The sequence below is a fragment of the Rosa chinensis genome, chromosome 2 (genome assembly GCF_002994745.2).
Source record: "Rosa chinensis cultivar Old Blush chromosome 2, RchiOBHm-V2, whole genome shotgun sequence".
Lineage (NCBI taxonomy): Eukaryota > Viridiplantae > Streptophyta > Magnoliopsida > Rosales > Rosaceae > Rosa > Rosa chinensis.
Genome location: NC_037089.1, coordinates 43,146,245 through 43,168,532, shown reverse-complemented (window position 1 = coordinate 43,168,532; position 22,288 = coordinate 43,146,245). Strand labels below are relative to the sequence as shown.

The 22,288-nt window shown below is 36.5% G+C and overlaps 2 protein-coding genes, 1 long non-coding RNA gene and 1 pseudogene across 8 annotated transcripts; 1 reads left to right on the top strand and 3 right to left on the bottom strand.

The window, feature by feature from the left end:
* Positions 1 to 53: 53 nt before the first annotated feature.
* On the bottom strand, positions 54 to 3,516 carry LOC112183585 (transcription factor VOZ1). Of its 3 annotated transcripts, none has more exons than XM_024321958.2 (5): positions 3,405 to 3,516; positions 2,693 to 2,935; positions 2,442 to 2,597; positions 1,123 to 1,609; positions 54 to 903 (listed from the first exon to the last, which is right to left on the bottom strand). In XM_024321958.2, the coding sequence occupies exons 2-5, from the start codon at positions 2,912 to 2,914 to the stop codon at positions 431 to 433; spliced, it is 1,338 nt and encodes a 445-aa protein (XP_024177726.1). In that variant the 5' UTR covers positions 2,915 to 2,935; positions 3,405 to 3,516; the 3' UTR covers positions 54 to 430. The 3 variants fall into 3 exon arrangements, with proteins under 3 accessions (XP_024177726.1, XP_024177727.1, XP_024177725.1); XM_024321959.2 differs by having other exon boundaries at positions 3,380 to 3,511; XM_024321957.2 differs by having other exon boundaries at positions 3,410 to 3,504.
* An 844-nt stretch (positions 3,517 to 4,360) lies between these two features.
* Positions 4,361 to 9,083, bottom strand: LOC112189244 (OPA3-like protein). Of its 2 annotated transcripts, XM_024328542.2 has the most exons (6): positions 8,672 to 9,083; positions 7,679 to 7,813; positions 6,336 to 6,422; positions 5,103 to 5,298; positions 4,945 to 4,951; positions 4,364 to 4,750 (listed from the first exon to the last, which is right to left on the bottom strand). In XM_024328542.2, the coding sequence occupies exons 1-4, from the start codon at positions 8,798 to 8,800 to the stop codon at positions 5,119 to 5,121; spliced, it is 531 nt and encodes a 176-aa protein (XP_024184310.1). In that variant the 5' UTR covers positions 8,801 to 9,083; the 3' UTR covers positions 4,364 to 4,750; positions 4,945 to 4,951; positions 5,103 to 5,118. The 2 variants fall into 2 exon arrangements, with proteins under 2 accessions (XP_040370970.1, XP_024184310.1); XM_040515036.1 differs by having other exon boundaries at positions 4,361 to 4,951; positions 8,672 to 9,082.
* Positions 9,084 to 13,944: 4,861 nt separating this feature from the next.
* Positions 13,945 to 16,790, top strand: LOC112188129 (annotated as a pseudogene).
* A 1,290-nt stretch (positions 16,791 to 18,080) lies between these two features.
* On the bottom strand, positions 18,081 to 21,764 carry LOC112188130. Of its 3 annotated transcripts, none has more exons than XR_005806855.1 (3): positions 21,683 to 21,764; positions 21,379 to 21,460; positions 18,081 to 18,695 (listed from the first exon to the last, which is right to left on the bottom strand). It is a non-coding gene; the product is annotated as an uncharacterized LOC112188130 (long non-coding RNA). The 3 variants fall into 3 exon arrangements; XR_005806856.1 differs by lacking the exon at positions 21,683 to 21,764 and having other exon boundaries at positions 18,081 to 18,291; positions 18,498 to 18,695; positions 21,379 to 21,641; XR_005806854.1 differs by lacking the exon at positions 21,683 to 21,764 and having other exon boundaries at positions 21,379 to 21,641.
* Between the last annotated feature and the right edge of the window lie 524 nt (positions 21,765 to 22,288).

The following is a 22,288-nucleotide window of genomic DNA, read 5'->3' as shown; positions in this document are numbered from 1 at the left end:
TGTTTGCACAGCACATTTTTTTCCACTCACCTTCATTCAAAGTGCCAACTTAATTTGAGGTCCAGACATGTCCATAAAAAGAAACGTGAAAAGCCCAGCAAGAACCGAGGTTCCTTTCAATGCAGCAAAAGCACATAACCAGGCAGACAAGTAAATCAGGTGACCATCATTACTCGCATTAGTGACTCGTTACCCACAAAGCAAACTAACATAGATAGGGGACGAAACTTCCAGCACCAAAATAGACTAACAACACTGGAAAAGACCACACAACATTTACATGATCATGCGTATAGATAGTTAGATTCTTTTCATACGTTTTGTCAACTAAGTACACTAATTTAGTGGCAAGTTGAACCAACCCTGGGTTTTTGTGACTACCAGTCATCTAATTTAGAGCACGGTAACATTTTCAAGACAGTGCAAAAGTTCAGGGAGTTGAAGTCATCGGACTTTGAGAAGAAAAAATATTGCCAGCATCAGCCTTTTTCTTAGTTTTCCCTTTGGCATTGTTTGCACCATCAGTGGCAACCTCAGCAGTGAGCTTTCCCATCTTCTTTTGCAGATCAGCAACCTCATTTGATACTTTTCCTTTTGGACTTTTCTTTACACTGCCAAACTTTAACTCCAACCTATATAGAGCACAGGCATCAGAATTGTTGACCTCATATTCAAACAAATGCCAGTCCTGATCAATTGAGGGCTGTGGATCCATATAATAGGACCTTTTCTGCCCATCAAATTCCTTCATGATCTGCTTTCTTGATTCATGCCAACCACGTCCACTGTGATCTGGCAATGACCTCTGCCTTCTGTTTCCAGTCCCAAAGGCCCTTCTAGGCTTATCAAAAAAGAGCCACTCTCTAACTGTTTCACCCTCAAGGAAAGAAAGATTGAATAGCTCTGCAATATTCAAAGTGATGTTGTTAATTTAAAATAAATAAAAAATATAAATTAAAAGAGACACCATAGGATTAAAATAAATAACATCCATCATACTACTAGCCAATAGAGGAAGAAAAAAAAAACATAAAAATAAAAGTAGGTGGATAAAACTGAGCAATGCATTAGCATGGATATGAAAGATAACTGAAGAACCTAATCAATAGGTAAATGTCTTACTAGAGTCATTCCATGGAGATTTTAGAGTAGCTGCCCCTTCACAATTGGGTATGCCCACAGCTTTTCCCTGATTCCAAGCAATAAGTGCATCAAAAAGTGCATTATCCTTTAACGAAATGCCACGAGGACGAAAAACTGGGGATTTTCCAGGTTGACCCTCTTCTAATGCTGATGTAGCATGAAAGTTACAGCAATAGTCCTTTCCACATTCCGCAGGCCTGGAACAATCCCAAAGAGCACATGTTGGCCCCAAAAAAGAAGGTTCTGTAGGAGAGATAACTGGCAAAACACTTGGCGCAGCATCCTCTTCAGGCTGTTTCACATCGTTCCCCCCAATGAATGGCCCTTCATTGACATATTGATGAAAATCAAAGTGATGATCAAAACCAGAGTTATCGACCATTAGATTCTGGAAACCTGAAGCAGTATCTCCGCATTGATAAAATTCTTGAAAAGTTTCTTGAGGCTCCGGAGAAACATAAAAATCCTAAATAAATGGCCAAGCAGTTAAGTAAATTAGTAATCAATCACAACTAAGTAAACCTACCTTTACAATTCTGAAAGGCACTACATACAAAAACAACTAATGAAAACTTTCAAGAATACAGCACCAACAAAAAAAAAAAATTAAAAACAACCAAGAATACAATAACATTCTATGATGAAACTAAAGAAAAACAGTTTGATCAATCACCAACCCTAAATCACACATGCTATCAATCTGGCAAACAATAGACTTCAAAAGTATGGTAAGTTGCACAATAATACTCTAAAATATCAAGCTTGTTTAAGAAACTATGTGTTATAGCAATAATTACGCATGCTATCAATTTGGCAGACAATAAACTTCAAAAGTATGGGTAGGTTGCATCATAATATTCTGAAATATCAAGTAAGCTTGTTCAAGAAAACTATATGTTACAGCAATAATCACCTCCTAAACATATTAGTAATTATGTTTGCACAAGGCACGCACATGTAAAAATGCATCAGTTTTAGTTGTTACATAATTTGTTACTTAATAGAGAGGACTAAAATAAGTGCAGGTCAATAAATAAACAAATACACCTGAAAAGTGAACCAAATTGGACTACAAAAAATTTAGCACATTGCACCATAAATCCTGACATCTAACACAGATGGTGTTGTGCAATAAAAATTTCATGCCGGATATTGCACAACACCATGGAAAAACTGTGTAAACTAAAAGAAAATCTAGACGACACCATAAGTAAAGTTAGTTACAATAGCAGAACAATCAGAAACATACTGTTTTTATTCAAAACAATGTTAAATTGACAGTCAGGAAGAATATTCACCTCTGTAAATTGCACCAAATTACCCAAATGAAGGTTTTGAAGATCGCTTTCTGGCTTAGTAGGTAGCAATTCCTTTAATGGACTTGTTGCATCATCCTCCTCATCAGTTCTCAAGAGACGTGCTAACTCCTCTGAAAACGATCCCAGACTATCAGCCTGCACAAATCGCAGAAGTAAAATTTTAGAAGAGAACAAAGAGCACATAAAACACAGTGGAAAACTAGTGCCACCACAAAATTACAATTACGCACTAGTAGAGAAGACGCAGGAGACGGCTCATTGAGCTCAGCTTTCCACTCCTGAAGCATCTTATTCACTTCCTCCAAGGTTGCATTGTCATCAGTCCGGCTCTCCTTTGTCGCACTCTTGAGATTGGTCAGAAATGCTTGAAGGTAGTCCACGCGAGTCTTTGCTTTTTCCTTCAAGAGCTTGTGAGACGACGACTCACACTTGCCCTTGGAGTCCTTGATCATTGCTCCGCTTTCCTCAAACTCCTAAAACAAATCCAGTATGCATTGATTCAATAATCCCTCAAACTACATTGCATAATCACAGCCGAAAACCGGCATAGCTCTCTTAATCCTCCCCAAAATATCAACAAAACCACTACATAAATTGCCAAACAGAAAAAAAAATAAGGCCTCAAGATATGACTAAATCCTCGCCAAAGATTCACATGGAATTATAAACAAGACTAGACTAGCGAAACAACGTTCAAGAAGACCAAAGCAAAGGGAATGTGACCTCCATTACTTTAATTTACATATTTTGTAGAGCAATCCAAGATGTGAAACATGAAATCAAAAGTCGGAAACTAAATTTGGAGGAATTGAAAAGCTTAGTCGTGTGATCATATTGAAGAACCGGTGGATGGCGTGGTTGAGATCGTAAAAGCAAAGCCCATAGAATGGAAACAAGAAGAGCATAAAAACTCTCACCGGAAACAATGGCGAGTGACCTGACCTGACCTGAATGCTCGCTCTGCAGATTTTTGGGGTTCCGAGATTTGGGCAAAGCCCTGGAGAGACGTGTTGAACAATAATATGAAAACAGCAAATAATGGTCTCTCTATATTTATAGATGGGAAAAGCCCTAAATTTTATAAATTAAAAACAATAATATATATGTATTAAAATTATTTTGATATTTTCCATGTTTTGAGCATTTACGTCGATCCTCATGTAAGGTAAAAGTCAATCTGTTTTGTTTTACTTTTTACCCTTCGATCCAGATCCATGTTTTGATTGTGATCGAGCATAATTTTTTTACTCATTTTAATATTTCTTTGTTTGCTATCATTGAGGCATGTTATTCTTATTTTGTGTTCTTTGAAAAAACATTATTTTCCCCTTATTTTCGAACATCTTAGTGGTTACATAAGTTTAAAATTGGTACGGCAATCTTATGACAAGGAAATGTGGTACTAACCTTACTGAATTGTATGCCCCTTTCTTGAGACTTGACCAATACAAGGGAGAGGTTCTAATAAGGACCTTTAAAATGAGAACTAATTGAAGATTTTCTAATCAACGGTTTTAAAAACTCATTTTTTTGTTACAGTTCCACAAATCAACCGTTAGATGTTTAGGTATGCATGAGTAGATCATTTCTAAAAATTTTCTTTCAAATTCCTAATCGTTAAAGTACTGAACATATCAAATTAATGGACGAACCAAATTTGTCAAACATAAACCGTTCATGTTTATATATTTTAAATCACGATTATGAATGTCTTAACGATTTTCAATTTGGTTGAAAACTTGCATAAATAATATACTCATGAATATCTAAACATTTAACAGTTGATCTACCGAAATGTTATCGAAAAGTGAGTCTCACAATACAATGACCGTTGATTAGAAAGTCTTTAACTAGTCCTCATTTTAATAATCCTCATTAAAGCCCCATCAACCAATACAATGTATACAATATGATATACAAGATGTCTAAAGTCCAAATTGCTTTTTATGTTATACTAGATACCTCTTTCATATTTTGTTGGAAATAAATGTTATAAATGAACCAATAGATTAAAAGTCATGAACAATCTCTATCATCTTCCTAGAGTAGTAAAACCACCTTTATGATGAATAAACCAATTCATGACAAGTAACTATGTTGTCGATTTCGCTAACATGTAAGAACTAAATAGGAAGCATAGACATGGTCTTGTGTGTGTATGTGCATATTGTACGGCAGTTCCCCCCAAATGTAACTTCGGGCTCTACTACTCAACCCAAGAGGATCAGACCATATCTCGACAGCATTGCAGTTGTCAAATGATCAGCATCGATCTATGCTTGAACAACCTGAGAAAAAATTGAATGATCATCATAACTACTTGATAGTCTCAGAGGAATCAAACAACGATATTATCAAATCCTGAAATGGCATATTTGCATGTCCGAAGGGTTAGAAATCAAATATGTCAGCTGCTTTGTTGATAACAGGCACCAGGCAATATAGCCTTATGTGACTGAATACTTGCGTTTCTGGATCTTACCAAGTTTCTGCAAAAGAAAATAATAGAAAGAAAGAAAAATGTCAATACTAAGTACTGACTGATAGTTTTCCAATATGCATCCAAAGAAAGTAGTGCATTGTGATAAAATCTCCTTGTCAGTCAAGAATCAAGAAAGTATGCTGAATAGAGGTACTTACAGTGATGCTATGTGCTCTACACGATCTTTTCTGGGGTCAAGCTGGGATTTCGGTTTCCATTATTAGTAGCTTGAGCATGCCTGAAACTGAAAAGGCCAGCAATTCCTCTACCCTTTGCAAGCTGTTCCAGCTCTTCAAGCTTCTTCTTAAGCAGCTGAACTTCTCTTTCTAGCTCTTCATCTCTTTGTTTCATTGCCTAGTACAATAAATGAAAGCATATATAAGGTAACTGCAAGGGGAATATACAAAAGTACAACCTGCTGTTACTATCTTCAAACTAGTACGATGTATCTCCACGAATAATTAGGGCAGTTTGCATCTTATCCCAGCTTGACAGTGATGACTCAAACGATTTGTTTTAACCAAATCAAAACTTAGGAAACTCATGTTAGTTGTTAGCGAAGGCGAAGCCATTCACAGGACAGAAATCACCACGCCCCATCTCCCCTACCCACCAACAATTATTTTATTATTTCATGTTTTCTCCTGACCATAAATTATTAGTAATTTGGAAATTAGTAATCAGTACTTTTTTATGAGTGCTCAAATGTTGATTTTTTTTAGCTCCAGTTCACATTCAAACCATTTTTTATTTCGAAAGGATGGGTATATTTATTATAATCACCAACTAAGTTCTGAATTGAGAAACTTTCTGAATTCTAAATCATTCTTTAATATTGGTAACGGCTGACAAAACGAGATGGTTCCACAATTATAACATTAGGGCATCAAATCTAATCTTTAGACTACTCCTAAGAACACACATTCTGTGGAGGAATGCACCTGGACCTTTCTCTTTCTTTCCATGGAATAGAAACACCAATAATTACTATTTTGTATGATGTGGTTACTTTTAAGGAAAGAAATAATAAAAATAAAAGACCAGTTTTTCAATATTAAAACCTCTTGAAACAGAACACAAAGGTCCATGGCATGTTTTCATTATATCAACACAACATAGTCACAGATCAACAAACAGATGCCTTTTGTACTGCTGTGTCTGCAATATATTTTCATACTTAAGCTTAGAGGAGAGAAAGCTTGCAAAGAATCTTATAAGTGAACCAATAGATAACAGGAGCCTAGTGCACTGCTTACTTAAACCTCAAGTAACCTTACTCAAACTATAAAGTCAAACTTGCCCCTCCCCAGCATTATACAGAAAATAGAGAGCAGTTATTAGTATGATCCAAAAATGGCTCTACTGTTTTCTAGAATGGTAACAATGCATACCTGTAATTCCTGTTTACGCAGCTCCTCCTTTCTTGCTTCTGATCTTGAACTTCTTTGGACTTCAAAAATAAGTGCAGTTCCTGCAACCTATATAGACATAATGGTATTTGAAACTTATATAACAAGAAGATGCAAGTAAGACCATTCTACTAAACCTACTTTGCAAAAGGATATATCACAAGATTGCATAAGAATATTCAAAAGATTCTATACTTCCTCTATAAAATTAAAAGCAAGAAAAAAACTGGCTTCATGAATAGGGATATTTTGTGGCCCATCACTTTTCAGCCTATTAATTCCAAAACATTCCAGGGATAAGGAATACTATTATCCTTACAAGATTGGCCTAAATTTCCTTCTCTTGAACTTTCCTTATAACCTTACGAGGAAACACTATAAAATGTCTCAACGTGTGTTATATGTCATAACATTCTTGTGATCACTTGTGCATCATGTGGAATTAGAGTGCACAAAGGTTCTGAGGTTGCTCATTTATTTAATATTGTAATGACCGATATTTATCCGGTTTGCTATGAACTCTTCTGACTAAAATTGCTGCATGCAATAGCATCTCAAAGTGTAACCCACAAGATGTCTGACTCTTCAAGATGTATTTGATGCCTGAAGCACCATGACACTGTGGCTAGAGGGGTCATACAAGTGGGATACAATTGTAACAATACCATGTAGTACAGCGTTGTAATCTATATGCTACTGGCAAGAGCTCAGCAGAACTGACTCTCACAATATATGCTAACTTATACAATAGTGACCATGTTAGAACACTCTGTCAAGACTACAGACCAAATAGCCACTTAATAGGAATTAAAACACAAGGAGGACCATATCAAAACACTCAGTGAATGTGACAACCTCCCTGTGTGGTTTGTGTTGTCGTGACGGCAGGTTTTATTAGAATCTAACCTCAGACAACATGATGACTAAAGGGGCTGTGCTACACTCATATTGTCCTGTCACTTGGCTTTTGGGGGGTTCTTTCTCTCTTTTTGACATATGTTGCGTGTTGCCATCCTCACACTATCGAAGGGCTAACTTCTTCAGGGTTATACAAGGAAGAGTAAGAGAGTGGTCTAAACAGGTTTTCTCTTTGTGGTGGTGTATTTGGTTGGAAGGAGTAGGTGTATTTTCGGAAATTCTGACTTTTCACATGATCTAATATGAGGACCTTTGTTCTGTTAGATGCCAAGGTATGCGTGTTTTCTTTTAATAGTAGTTACCTAAACAAATTGCAACAGAATATGCTCAATCACTTTGTATCTTGTATGCCACTTACATCCACATAATATTCTTAGACCAGGAATGAAACTGAGGGTTCATAGTACCGTGAACACAAAGAGCTCCCCAAGAAGTTCTGCAGCAGCTTGGACAGCTTTCTCCTCGTTCAGTGGACGAATCGCAACATCAGTTGAATGACCATAAATCCGTCTTTGCACATTTGTTGTAAATCGATGATTTGCCTGATTCAATGTGCAAATGACAAAACAAAATTTAAGCATATAACTAAAGAAGCATTATTGCTAACATAAAAAAGTGACCCGTTACTGACCAAATCTAGAAACAGAACACTATTTATTTCTATCAAATTATATAAACTTCACATGTGTCATCAGGAATCTACATATTTTGATATATTTGCATCGAAAGTACTGTACATGCTGGATATAGAGAAGGCTAACATAGAATCTAATGGAGGTAACGATAATGACGATGATGACAACAACGATAAAAACATTGCTCCCATCAAGCAACTACTAGGAGAATTCATAGATAGTTCACATTCATGGAGACAGCAAATCTAAAACATCCATGGAGAAAACCTGAAATAAAGCAATTGCTACAGATTGATTCTGAGTAACTAAACAATGAGATGAACTGAATATTATTAACATGTATTGTCCAAGGGAAAAATTAAGTCGGTGAATTCAATAGAGATTATGAAATGTAGCATAATCATGACAAGTTCATCTACCCATATAGATTGCAAACAACTGATTGAAGTTCATTAGGAGCTTATTGCTGCCTGATGTCGTCTAAATAAAATCCCAGTATGAACTTTGTGTGTATAGTATAACACTCACGAAATCGGCAATGCTACTACAGTATGAAGCACCATGATTCATAAGCAAAAGCACCTATTTCAGTGTTAATGTTGTTCAACTTGCATCGTATACACCATTCAATGATTACACTTGGAACACATAAATTAGCACAAAAATGTAAAACACCCAATCTCAAGCAAAGAGAGACCCACAATCAAAAGTCTGGAAGAAACTAAAATGAAAATACAAAATTAAAGAGTTGGGTAAGGAGTGAACCTGGGCAATGTTGATGATGAACTGCCTAAACCTGGGGTGCAAGCCAGCCTCTTTCTTGAGGCGATTGGCAATGGGTTTGCAGAAGGTTTTCAGGGCAAGGGTTCCTAACTTAACCGCTGGTAGGATCATAGCTCTAGCTCTAACTCTTAGACTTGTTAAATTTTTTGTTTGGAGGTTATGGGTTTAAGCAGTTTGGATTTCAAGGTTATGGGTTTAAGCACAGGTTTTGGTTCATCGAAATGTAACAAGTGATGGAACTGTTTATTACAGAGAAGACGACGGTAACTGGACAGAGAAGTCGTGTAGTCATTTCTGCTTTGTTTCCGTTATTCGATCGGCGTGCGAAGAAACATGTCGAATAATGAATAGGGTCTTTCTACAGTCATACTCAAACTCGAGGCCCAATTTTGAGGGATCCAAATCCCTAAAGAGCAACTTGTTGAGGGATCAATTTCTCGGCAATTTGGAGTATTGAAACTGAAATGAGTTTTTTTTACAACTGTTTAAAATTTGTAGGATAAGAATGCTCTTGATAAAATGAGTACTTAACAGCATTATTAGCGGACTGTACTAAAAGAATGAGAGCCTTTTTAATGAGGACTAGTTGAAGATTTTTTGTTAGACAAGTTTTTCGATCACATTTTCACAAATTAACTGTTAGATGTTTTGGAAATTATTCTATGCACCGACGGTATAAGTGACACAACCTTTATAAAATAATCTCAACCCTTGATATTTATTATCAACTTTATTTTTAATAAACAAAAAGTGTATTTAATGCAATCTAACCATTCATTTATGTTGGTGCAAGTGGGCGGTGCTCTCAATAATCTCTCTAGATGTTTAGATATTTATGTGTAGATGATTTATGCAATTTTTTAATCAAGTTGAAAATCGTTAAGGCATTCATAATCATGAATTATCAGTTATGACCATGAACAGTTCATATTTGACAAATTTGGTTCGTCCATTAGTTTGATCTAATTTAGTACCTTAACAAGTAGCAATTTGGGAGAAAATGTTCAGAAGCGATCTACTCATACATACATAAACATCTAACGGTTGATTTGCCATAATATAATCGAAAAGTGGGTCTCTCAAACCGTTGATTAGAAAGTTCTCAACTAGTTCTCATTAGAAGGGTTCCCCTAAAAGTGTATCAGGGATTAATTTTAAGGTATCAATGTGATACTTTTAGAATTTTGGGAATCAAAGTGTCGAATGACCCAAATGTCGGGTACTGTTTGTGACATTTGCTCAATTGAAATTATGGTTGTGCTTTTAACTAAGTTATGACCAATTGATAATGTAGTTTTGAAAGTTTAAGTAATTTAATGAATGATCATTTAGGTGAAACAAACCCTCAAACATGAAATACGTGCATCGTGCACAGTAGGTGGTCTGATGGAGCCATGACAAAATTTGGTCATAGAGGGCCCAATAGTTTGTTTTTGAATGTTTGGGTACCTTGTTGATTACTTTTGAAAATTAAGGATAAAATCTTTATATTGTACCTGAACTATCACGAAATGCATTTTTTGGTACCTACAAATTTTTAGGGAATCTAGTGATACATGTATTATCCTCTGTTAGCTATTTTAGTACTTCCGTCAATTATTCGGTTAAAGTATGGGTAAAATTGTACAACACCTATTTTTCATATTTCTTTTACAAATTATTTATTAAACTAAATTAAAATAAATTAGATTAGGTTAAAAGAAAGACCTAGAATTGAATTTAGTGAATATCTAGATTTACCTACCATCTCTATTGATTAATCCTATTAATTGTTCGAAAAAAAAGTTCTCTCCAAGTTATATAAATTTTTTATGTGTCAAAATATTTTTCTAATTATAGATATTACATATATTAAATTCTATAATTCTAATTATGAATGAAAAGACTATTTTACCCTTACTATTTTACTCACATGAGTGTCACATAACCGCCACATAGGCATTTTTAATGGAATCGGAGGTACTATAAGGGCTAGCAGAGGAATAGTACAGGTACCACTGGACTCCCTAAAAATTTGTAGGTACCAAAAAGTGCATTTTGTGATAGTTCGGGTACTATATGAGGATTTTACCCGAAAATTAACTACTTTTTTGTCCAGTTGAAAAGCAATCATTTAGTTTCAGATGACCAAAAACAACGCTTTTATTTCATAATTGTGCACAGAACAATAAAAACGCAACTAATAACTGCCAACAACAAAAAGTAACATTTAAACTAATAATTAACAAATTCGTGACATTTTATTTTAGAAAATTAATTACGGTCAACATTACTAATTCCACGCCATCCACTAGGTCTCATGAGGCAGCACATAGAATATGAATTGTCTCCACTAAGAGGTGTAAGTTTTTGAGGTGAGGAAGGTGCCTTAGGGTATGCCCCGGTAGTAGAACCTCATTACTCCTTCTTTATAATTTGTGTTTGCTTCCTCTCAATAATCGGTGAAGCCACCACGCTGCCTTTATCAACGCCGGTTATTCTAGTGCCCCCTATTTAGTGATTCCGGTCAGCCAAGCCCACAACCCCCAAGTGCTTGCTAACCAACCCTAGGGTAGCGTTTAAGCTTATACACTCGATGTCTCCTCAGAAAGATGGAGAGTTGGTGGTGTTGATGCTTAATTTTCGCTATGTGGAGGTGGTTCGATTACTTGGATTTGAGTGAATTTTGGCTAGTGAAGTTACTCTCGCAATTGTTGTGTCAGATTCGGCTGAATCTTCAACTTGAAAAAAGAGGAGGAACCGCTCCATTGGTGTTCTCAAGTCCAAAGATGCTCCAAGTTATAAGAATTATTCTGCCAGGAAGAAATGACCGTCTACGAGGAGGAAATCATCTAGTGCAGGGAAGCATTGATCCTTTACTGGCTAAAAATCAACAACTAGGATGTTAAATGTTGCCCTGCAGTTTGATATAGTTATGGTGATCACATAGTTAGATGGAGTGGAGCCATTGATTTTTTTTTTTTTCAAATTTTGCTCAGTATTGTGTTAATTTTTTTGTGCCCATGAGTAATCAAGCGTGGAAGGTTTATTTTTACAAACCACTACGTGACATACCTCTTTGTAATGCTACCATATCTATACTATTATTAAGAGAAGAAGCTTTGTTAGCCAAAATCTAAAATTTTGATAGAATTGACCCTAGAAGATTAATAAACTTTGAGAATTAATTAAATTACAAGGATAATTAAGACATTTACAAAATATATTTTTATTTAAAAAAATTGAAAAAAAAATATCCACAACCCACTTTTCTCTCTGCAATAACCAATTTTTTTCTTTTTATTTTCTGAAAAAAAAAATTAATAACTTGCACATACAGAACATGTGTGAAAAATACTAGTTATCAATAAAGTTATCGTTTCTACGAAGGGAAAAAAAACAAAAACAACAATATCTCTAACTCACTTTGGTGTCATTGCTATACATTATAATCTATTCTGTCTTTGAAATAGGGGCTGTGACCACTTACCTAATTTTTGGCTAAAAATTGCCCACTTACTCCACCAAGAGTTTTTTAACCCCATTTACCCAATCTAACAGTGTTTGACAGTATTACCCTTATTTTAATTAACAAATTAAACTTATATCTCTCTCTCCTCACCCTTATCGATTTCACTCTCTCTCTTTTTCTCTCTTTCTCTAACCTCGTCTCAGGCTCTCTTTCTCTCTCTCTCTCTCTCTCTCTCTGAGCCACCACGCCCACCACTCCACCGTCGATGTCGAGCTCCACCATCGCATCGCCGCTCCGTCCCACCGTCGGACCACCAGAGGATGACGCCATCTAACTCCACGATCCCAACCCCTCTGGGCTTCGCCGGTTTTGTTCGTCAGATGTCCGGGAAGCTCTCCACGCCGGAATCGGGTCTGGGCTTCCCTTGCAGGTCTCGGATGACGTCAAAACGAAGACATTATTTGGGGGCAGTAATGTGTCTACTGCCCCCACTAAACCATTAAAACTTGCACCAGTTAAGTGAAGGGTTCTGACTTCGTATGAAGACATTATTTGGGGGCAGTAATGTGTCTACTGCCCCCCAATAATCTGTCAATGATAGTTAAGTGAAGGGTTCTGACTTAAAACGAAGACATTATTTGGGGGCAGTAATGTGTCTACTGCCCCCCACTAAACCATTAAAACTTGCACCAGTTAAGTGAAGGGTTCTGACTTCGTATGAAGACACTAAACCATTAAAACTTGCACCAGATTCAAGGATTCACAATGTATTGCACTTTATCACAAACAAATCAAAAAGAGATGATTACTGTCTCCTAAGAAAGACATTATTGGGTGGCACTAATGTGTCTACTGCCCCCAATAGACCATCAAACATTACACCGCTTCCTATGTTTCACATATTATAGAAGTTATTCACACTCAAAACAACAGATAATGTCTAAAAACCCACATTTTGAGGGTCAATATTCTGTCTACTGCCCCCACTAGACTGACACAAACCAAACAATTTTTTTCATTTATCGACTACTGCAATTTAACACTACATTTACTTTGGAATAGCAGTTTTCAGTCCGTCAATAAATAAAGCAGTCATCATTGGTCCTAATACAAAGTCTACTGGGGGCACTAATGTAACAAATTTTATGGTTATGACTGCACAATAGCAGATAGCAGTTTTCAGTCCCAGATAGCAGTGTTCAGTTCGTCGTCGATTCCTTCAGAAGGTCAACCCCGGCTCGCCGAGTTTCTAAGAGACGAGGACCGTTTGCTTGGCGTCGAGCCTGGCCGCGGAGAGCACGACGACGAGTTTCGGCGCCGCGATGGAGAGAGCAGGCGTCGTGGGCGACCTGCTGGAGGGATGGAGGGAGGGAGAGAGAAATCCGACGTCGTCTGGAGAGAGAGAGAGAGAGAGAGAGAGGAGAGAGAGAGAGAGAGAGATCGGTGAGGGTGGAGGAGAGAGAAATCGTGAGGGGGAGAGGGCAAAAAGTCCCCAAAATAAATAAAAAGAAGAAAAAAGAATTAATTGGGTAAAGGGAAATAATCCCTTAGAGTGTTTTTGGTAAACGAGGTTAAAAAATAGTTAGTGGAGCAAGTGGACAAATTTTAAGCTAAAATTGGGTAAATGAGTATTTTCCCTTGAAAATATTATACCCAAAACATTAAATGGGCAATAAGACTCGACCCATACCTTGTATAGAATAATTGACCCCAAATTAGGTTTCGTTTTTACTCTTTTTTTTTTTTTTTCTTTTCTGTTTTTTACTTTGATGGTTTACTGTTGAAGCTCATAGTGCTTGTTAACTGATTTCTTCATTTTCAGTGAGAATTACCTTTTCGTGAAAATCGAGTCTGCAATTCTTGATAAACCCTGGACGACACAGAAGTAGACAAGTAGAGTGAAACCATGAGGCGGACTCTGCTGAGGAATGTCTCTCTCTACGCTCGCAACCACCTCGTCTCCCCAAAACCTAGCCCTGCTTCTTCACTCGCCGCTTCCGCCAGGCTCTTCTCCTCCGACAAAAACGACCCGTCGTCTCCCAATGACTCGCCCCCAGAAAGCTCCAATCCCTCTCCTGAGTCGCGCCTCACCCAAGTCTTGAAGAAGGACTCCTCCATTCAACTCGAGGACATCAGTAACAAAGGTGACCAAAAACTAATTCTTCTGAGTTTTTTTTCAGTTCAACTAGAATCTGAAGGAAAAAGTTAAGAAACTTGAATTTCTGGTCTGTAATTGATTTGGCATATTGGGTTTCTGGCAAATTGTTCAAATTAGTTAGGGGTTTGCTTAAACAAAGTTGTTTGCAATTTTGTCTCTAATTTTGTTGGGTTAATAGAACTGAAAACAAGAATGGAGGAATACTTGAAGGAAGGTAAGGAGGAGGCGCTGCCATCGATCCTCGAAGCGATTCTGCAGAGGAAATTGGCTGGGAAGCATGAGGACACGGATGATGAATTGGTGGATGATCTGCAAATGCAGCCATTGGAGAATGTTAAGGACCAAGAGTTTGAATCTGATTTCGAAGAAATCCACGACACCGATGAAGAGATTGACGACTTGTATGATGCCAAGGATGTAGTGGTGAAGAAGATGGTGAAGGATGAGTTCTTCAATATGGATGACAAAAAATGGGATGGTATTGTTCAGGATGCGATCAAGCACGGGATTATGAAGGATATGAGAGAGTGTGAGGAAATTCTTGAGGATATGCTTAGTTGGGACAAGCTCTTGCCAGGTATTCCCTATTTGTGCATTTACGATGCTCTATTTTCAGCATCTTCAATTTGGTGTACCAATCTTTCTGTATAATTTGGTGGATGTTTGTGTGAAGAAAAGAATCCTATGAAATGCATGATGTTTATGTATTAACCTTTCTGTATATTTTGGTGCTTCTATTTGATGATTATAGTTATTTTGTTAGTATCTACATGGCTAGACCATACTTAAAGGCAATATTGTCAGGGTGTTTAATTTTGAGTTTTCGAGTATGTCTGACATAAACAGATCTGGTACCAAACTGTTTCTATGTTATGGAAGTTGCATGCCTTTGGTTCAAACTGGTATTTTCTGAATTTTTGCAATGCAATTTGTCTTTTCCAGATGACATTAAGAAGAAGGTAGAAGAGAAGTTCAATGACCTAGGGATAGGTGTGAAAGAGGGGAGCTTGAACCTGAAGATGCTTACAAGTTGTTTAAGGAGTTTGAGGACGAGATTGTCATGGAATATACGAAAAAGGTGGAAGCTCAGGATCCCTCACAACTTGACGAGATAGCTGTACCGGACATGAAAAGAGACATAGATGACCCACTGGGTGAAGGGCCAATCCTTAGGTGGCAAACACGAGTGGTCTTTGCTCCTGGTGGTGATGCTTGGCATCCAAAGAATAGAAAAGTGAAGCTGTCTGTTACGGTGAAAGAACTCGGGCTTTCAAAGCATCAATTCCGTCGGCTCAGAGAATTGGTTGGAAAGCGATACAATCCAGGGAAAGATGAGCTCACTATTACTAGTGAGAGGTAAGGGCAACAAGTAACTTCATGCAGTCTTTCCTTTATTATGGGTGTTGCACATGGTCACGATGAAGGTGCATTTTATATCAAAAACTAAATTAGGGTATGCTTTCTCTTTTAAGTTGTGGAAATTCAGTTTTTACCCTTGAAATTTTCCTCCCTCTTTTCACTCACCCATCCCCTGATTAAGTGAGATTTTTAATTATGAGTAATATTACTCTTGTCTAGTCCCTGGAAAATTTATGTCAAGATTCTTTTGTCTTGTCTTGGTTAGTCCTTAAAACATTACTTCTTCTGGAGAGTGCTTGAGAATCAACCTTTACCAATTTGAGATTGTAAACCCTTAGATGATGCAATGAGAGGGAAATAATTAATCACTTCTGTATGGGAATAAAGCATATGCAAGTGGATTTATTGATGGTTGTACTGCTCATACATTCTTCCATTATAACATCTAGTGGATTTCATGCAATTGCAAAAAAAATTTCCTTATGAACTTTCATTTAGATGAAAGAAAATAATTTCTCTCTCATTCTCTGGTGAAGGTTTGAACACCGAGAGGAAAATAGAAAGGATTGCCTTAGGACTCTTCTTTCCCTCATTGAGGAAGCTGAGAAAGCTAACAAGCTGGCCGAGGATGCTAGAGTTTTGTATGTCAAGGAGAGATTAAGAGAAAATCCTGCATTCATGGAGAGACTGCGTAACAAGACAATGAGATTGCAAGGACATACCACAGTGACAGCTTGAGGTCTTGTTCTGCAGGGACTTGTTGAGAATAAATTTCCAGGTTTGAGATTTTGACCTTGATCCAAGAAAATTATTTTGCAATATAGCATTCAGGCATTGGTAGATTCTGCTAGTTTCATGCAGCCATTGTCCTGAAACTTGTTAAGAATGAAGAGGTGTTCTCTTGTGAAACTTGGTGCAGAATGCTTCAAAGATCACCCTTTTTAATATCATTTTTGTTTATCAAGATCTTTCAAATGTCTTAGTTCTATTTAACAATGCTAACATTTGCTCGAGAAGTATTTTATGTTTCAGTGGTGGGTTGCTTTGCTAATGATATAGTTGAAAATGTTATATTAGTGTTATTTTATTCATGCTATTAATGGCTAGTGACTCAAATTACCCTCTGATATGAACTTTTGTTTAGCCTAATATTGTATTGGTTTTCAGACTGTTGTGGTTACACAAAGCTTAGTCTGAACCAAACTGACTTTGGTGGCATGGCCAAGTACAGCCATATGCTACCCTGACATCCGTATAGATTTTATTATATGCTTTGATTTCATCAGACGTTCTATATTAGAATCTGATTCTGTAATGTGAATAGACCTGTTTATGTATCCATGCACCATTGATATGGTTGGAGTAAGATTCTAATGGTTGTACTCCCTGAGCCCTAAATCATATTTCCTTATTGTATGGATATATAAAGAGGCCCAATGGTTTTCTGCCATTAGATTATATGTTTAGGGTAAAAGATTTAACTTTGAAGAGGATAAGGGTGGGGGTGGCGGATGGAAGAAAGAGAGAATGATTCTGTGATGTATATTATGCTACGGCTTGCTCATATGACCAAAAAGGTGGTCCTTGACAAAAATGTATTGCAGAAGGCATCTTGGACATATTCCCAGTGGCCAAGACGATAAAAGGTGAAAAGGATATGTATAAAGTGGTAGAATAGAAAAAGGAAGAGAGAAGTAAACATTGAACAGCAAGTTGGATAAAGCTTATAAACTATGAAGGAAAAGCTGCAAGCTTTCCTAGGAAGATGGTTCATCAATGTCTACAGCCATATATACAGCATGTTAGATCATACAGTTAGGTGAGAAGAAGCAATATGGAGGCAAGGCTGTCCAGTTCTTCTAGGGACAAAAAACGAAATGCTGTGATAAAGCCACAGAGTACCTTTGCAGTGCTTGCGTGCTGTGCATTTCATGCCCGTTAACAGTTGTCTGGTGCTGCATCAAGCTACCGTGCAAGGTTGGATGGCATGCTGCGAAGCATGCAAGGAAGAGCGTTTGCGGATCAGGGAAGAGAGTTTATGCATCGTATTCTTCGTTTTCGGACATTGACTAGAATATTCTGCCTGGTAAGTCGCACACATGCACCAAAAGTAGTTTGAGAGCTCCTAGCTAGAAGCAGGATGACCCATTTGGCTAATCAGTTGAAACGCAGCAACCAAAACCCCTGTAGTGTTCCTCTGTTTCTGTTAACTAATAGTTCTATTATTGTTTGTTTTCCATGTTGAATTTGCTGCCAAGCATTTATTCCATTTAGCATATTTAACGTGTACTGTGATCCTATCATTGGTATTTAGAAAACATACTAGTTGTTACGCCCGCACGTTGCTGCGGGGTTGTTTTTTTCCTTGTTTCTTCCACCACTTTTGCTTGGAACATCATTTCCCCAAAATAAAAAAAAAATTTAAAAAAAGTAAGTACTCCATTTTTTTTTCTTGTATATAAAATAAATAAACTACAGTTGAAGAGGGGGACATCAACCTTACCTCTTGTGAAAGAAAAATTACAATGAACATGAAACTGAAAATGAAAGAGCACAAAACAAAGTGGAAATGCAACTGAGAAAAATGCTCTGGATACCCAAGATAAGATCCAAAATGGAAGGAAGCACATGAACCTGGGAAAAATAAGAAAGAACCATAAGCAGCTTAAATAACTAAACCAAAACAGGACAAATATATACATGGACAATTAAGAGAAACAACAAAAAGACTTTACATTAGTGAGAGAACTAAGACATGCACCTAGAGTGCATGTGCAGTGCTTAATCTGTGTATAGAAGGTATATCAATCTTTTGTGTGTAAAGGAAATTAAAGACAAACCTTGGTCTTTGTTTCATAGCCAACATCCAATTGCTGCACTCGTAGAAAGAGATGACCAGCTACTGCACTACCCAATCACCAAGGCAAACAATGACAACCAGGTTCAAGTCCATCATAAAACTTCCCAAAAGTTTCTCTGATTGCAACAGTAGATTGGTCCGCCTAGATACAACCAAGGCATAGTCCCATTTCCTGATTCTGCCAAAGATAGTAGAAACCATTGTCATCAACTGCTGAGTAGTCAACAAACTTCCAAAAATAGTGTCAACATTAATAAAAAACGCATGCTACTGAATCAATTAAGTGCTAATATTTTGCCACAAAATTCAAAGTCTAAATGTAATTGCAATCATGCGATAAAGCAAATATGAGGATATGTGTGGCTAGGTGTTTAGTAAATACCAGAATCAGCGATGCTTAGAGAGATTAGAGACTCGAACGCGTAGCTGATGCGCTCTTGGGAGCGCGCAATTTAACCCTGAAAATATCGTTAGTAGTATAAGCAAATAGGGATCGTTCTATCCGGGGATTGAGGGTACACTTATAATTGTGAAACAAATAAAGAAAAGTATTATTTACAAAAATAAAATAAAGAATAAATATATACAATTGAATAAACAAATAAAGAATTAAAATAATAAAGTATTATTTACAAAAATAAAGTAAAGAATAGAAATATATACAAGTAACAAAATAAAAAGGAAGGGGGTTTAAGAATTATAGAATTGAAATTAAGATAAAGAAAATATAAAAACACATGTACAAGAATGAAACATAAGAAACAAAGATTAAATCCAAGTTTATCATTGAATTCGAATTAACCCTACATTGTTCTTCCAAGTCATGTGAAAGGAGTTGATCATGTGAAACATTCGAAAGCAAACGATTTCCCATATTTTACTTTTCAATGCTAATTAATCTAAGCGAAAGCACCTAGATTAATCCTATTAAACATGCAATCAAACCCTAGAAAGCTAGTCAATCATGTCATGTTTAATGCATTACACATAGAGAAAGGCTATCAACTCAAGTGTACAACTTAGTATGAATAAGTTCACCTAATTGCAATCCTCTTCAATTGAATTCGATTTTTGTCCAAAACCTTTACTACTTTGATTCAAGTTTACACAAAACGAAAAGTCGATTTCATGTTCTTAAACCTAGCACCAATTACATGCAAATCCTATAAGTGTCGACCCAAATAAGATAAACATATAAAAGTTTTCTATCAAGCAAATTCAATCGAACAATCACACATAAGCAACTTTGGAATCACAACATAAGAATCGAAATTCTTTATTCAATCATAAAATTTCAGAATATAAACCTTGTTCAAACATAAATGTTAACTAAAAACAATTCTCACGAAACTAAGCAAGATTACAAAGAAAGATGTTGAATTACACCGTGAGATGGAGATGGGGATGAAGGATGAAACGTTATGGATTCTTGAATCTCAAAAGCAAGCTTCAAGGTGGAGGATGGATGATGATGCTCACGGCTCCTTCTTCTTCTTCTTCTCCCTTGCTTGAAACGTTGAATGCACTAGAGGATGGAGAGAAAAATGGAAAGGAAATGGAGAGACAAAGAAGATGAGATGGATGAAGGAATTGGTTTAGGAAATGGTGACTAAGGAAAATGGAAAGGAAATGGTGAGATAAAGAAGATGAGATGGATGAAGGAATGTGTGTTAGAATGAGAGGAGAAGGTGTTTATATAGGGAAGAAAAAGAAGAGTGAAATGATGAGTGGAAGAAAAATAATGAAAGTGGAGTATGAAAGTGATTTGTAGAATATGGAAAAGAAAGAGAAATGATGAAATGAAAGCAAAGCATGAAGGTGCAGCAACATGGAAGTGATGATGATCTATTAAAGAGATTGTAGAAAAATGTATCCAAGGAAAAAGAAATGTTTTCTTCATGTGGGTGGGAAACATGAATATGTGGTGTTGAGCTGTTTTCAAGTCAGTTTCTGCCCCTTTATTCCTTCAATTATTTCTCCAACAAGACTTCATTATATGCCTTCGACTTCTTCATATGAAATTATCCACCATGAGTGTAGATTACTGTGGTAAAATTTCAGAATTTCTTGCCATGTGGTTGGGCCGGAAATGCTGCTGGACCTCTTACAGGTCCAGTTTTCCGGTTTTGCTTCTGTAGAAAATTGGGCTGATTGTTTGAAGGCCTTCCACTCATATTTTCTCTGGCACTCTTCATAAGAAATGATCATTTGGGTGTCTAGAATGGATCTAGAAGGTTTCAGCTCATTTGAAGTTCATTTGGTCAGGCGGCCGCTCCTTCTTCCTTGCTTGGCTCTGATTCTCCTAGCCGGAGTAAGAAATATTCAAGGTTGACTTTTTAGTGCATTTTCATTCTTCTCCATCATTTCTAGGTAATTATGGACGTAACACTCATTTCTTCTTCATCTACTCCAATGTACCTAAGATTAGAAATTAAGTTAAAAATCGATTCGTTAAGGAATAACTAAGCAAAATGTGAGGAATTAACATTTAAAATATCACATTAAAATGCGCCTATCTGTAGCCAACCAACAAATACTTATATTGTGTAATATGCTTTTTCTTCTTATGTGTAATATTGTTACAAGAAATTAAAAGCTCTTCTGACAAAAGAATTAGGAACACAAAATAAGAAGAAAAAGGCTACAGTCCAGAACATATCCATTATTGATCTTACAATCTCAGGGACACTTTCTTATTGAGCAGTGAAATTTTACATGATTGTTGATGCAACATTAGGTTGGAGAGACATAACCTCTAAATTCATATTATATTCAGCAAAGACATATGCAGAGATAAACTCAAAAACTATCAGCTATTGGACACCAACTAACAAATATTGGCTGATTTGCTAAAGTTCTACCTCAAAAACAAAGAGTTACACAGCATTGTCACGAAGTCCATATCCCTTGAATTCAATGCTCTCTTCCTCTAACAACTGGAAACTGGCATAATATAATACAACATGAAAAATGGTATCAGATATTAGATTGTCAATACTGATCATAATAACGTAGACATGAAATCATTGAATATGATTTTTTTCATGACAACTATCTTTTTTCCAGATCCCTATGCAGCTGCATTATAATCATATCCGTAAAAACTGGTATTATTACAATATCTGAGGTGAATATAAGGTATGATGATTGTGATTATATGTTTACCTTACAACCAACCATGTAGAGCAAAGATCTATCACAAAAGGGATGTTTAAAAAGATCAGCAACAAACTTCACTCAGTATTCTCTCAATAGCATCATCTATGTTGGACATTAGCATTTGCCCATGTTCTAACAGATATACTGAATCATCCACAAAATTTCCAAATGTGAAAGGCACCATAACCTGCATACCTTCTCAATTAGACAAATGAACTAAAAATCGATCGTATGGCTTTAAAAATTGTAATTCACTATCTACCATGTCGATTCTAGCATTTATTTATCTGTCAAATGCAGGAACAATAGTTTGACCCTTAAGGCTCGCAGAGTGTGCCAAGTCTATCCCAGTCAGAAATCACAGTTCCCTGCTGCAGAGCATAACCTGATAAGTATTCAAACATGTCATCTTAATGCGCAATGTTTTCCATTAATGTCTGATTTATTTTTGTTACTTATGCATACTATCTGTATGAAACATCAAATACCAATACTGTTGTAGTTTGAAGTAGAATGACAGCAGAATGAACCACAATGATTCAAGTACCAACCGTTACACTCAAAATTTTAATCGATCATCATATCCATGCAATTATACACAACCAAAACTAA

Bases quoted from the DNA above. Each gene is read 5' to 3' on its own strand.
- LOC112183585 (XM_024321958.2), bottom strand. From the start codon at position 2,914: ATGATCAAGGACTCCAAGGGCAAGTGTGAGTCGTCGTCTCACAAGCTC. The intron at 2,598-2,692 runs GTGCGTAATTGT...CGATTTGTGCAG, and splicing joins CTCCTGCGTCTTCTCTACTA to GCTGATAGTCTGGGATCGTT. The intron at 904-1,122 runs GTAAGACATTTA...TGAATATTGCAG, and splicing joins ATCTCCATGGAATGACTCTA to AGCTATTCAATCTTTCTTTC.
- LOC112189244 (XM_024328542.2), bottom strand. From the start codon at position 8,800: ATGATCCTACCAGCGGTTAAGTTAGGAACCCTTGCCCTGAAAACCTTC. The intron at 7,814-8,671 runs GTTCACTCCTTA...ACATTGAATCAG, and splicing joins TCATCATCAACATTGCCCAG to GCAAATCATCGATTTACAAC. The intron at 5,299-6,335 runs GTATGCATTGTT...TTATTGTACTAG, and splicing joins TGCGTAAACAGGAATTACAG to GCAATGAAACAAAGAGATGA.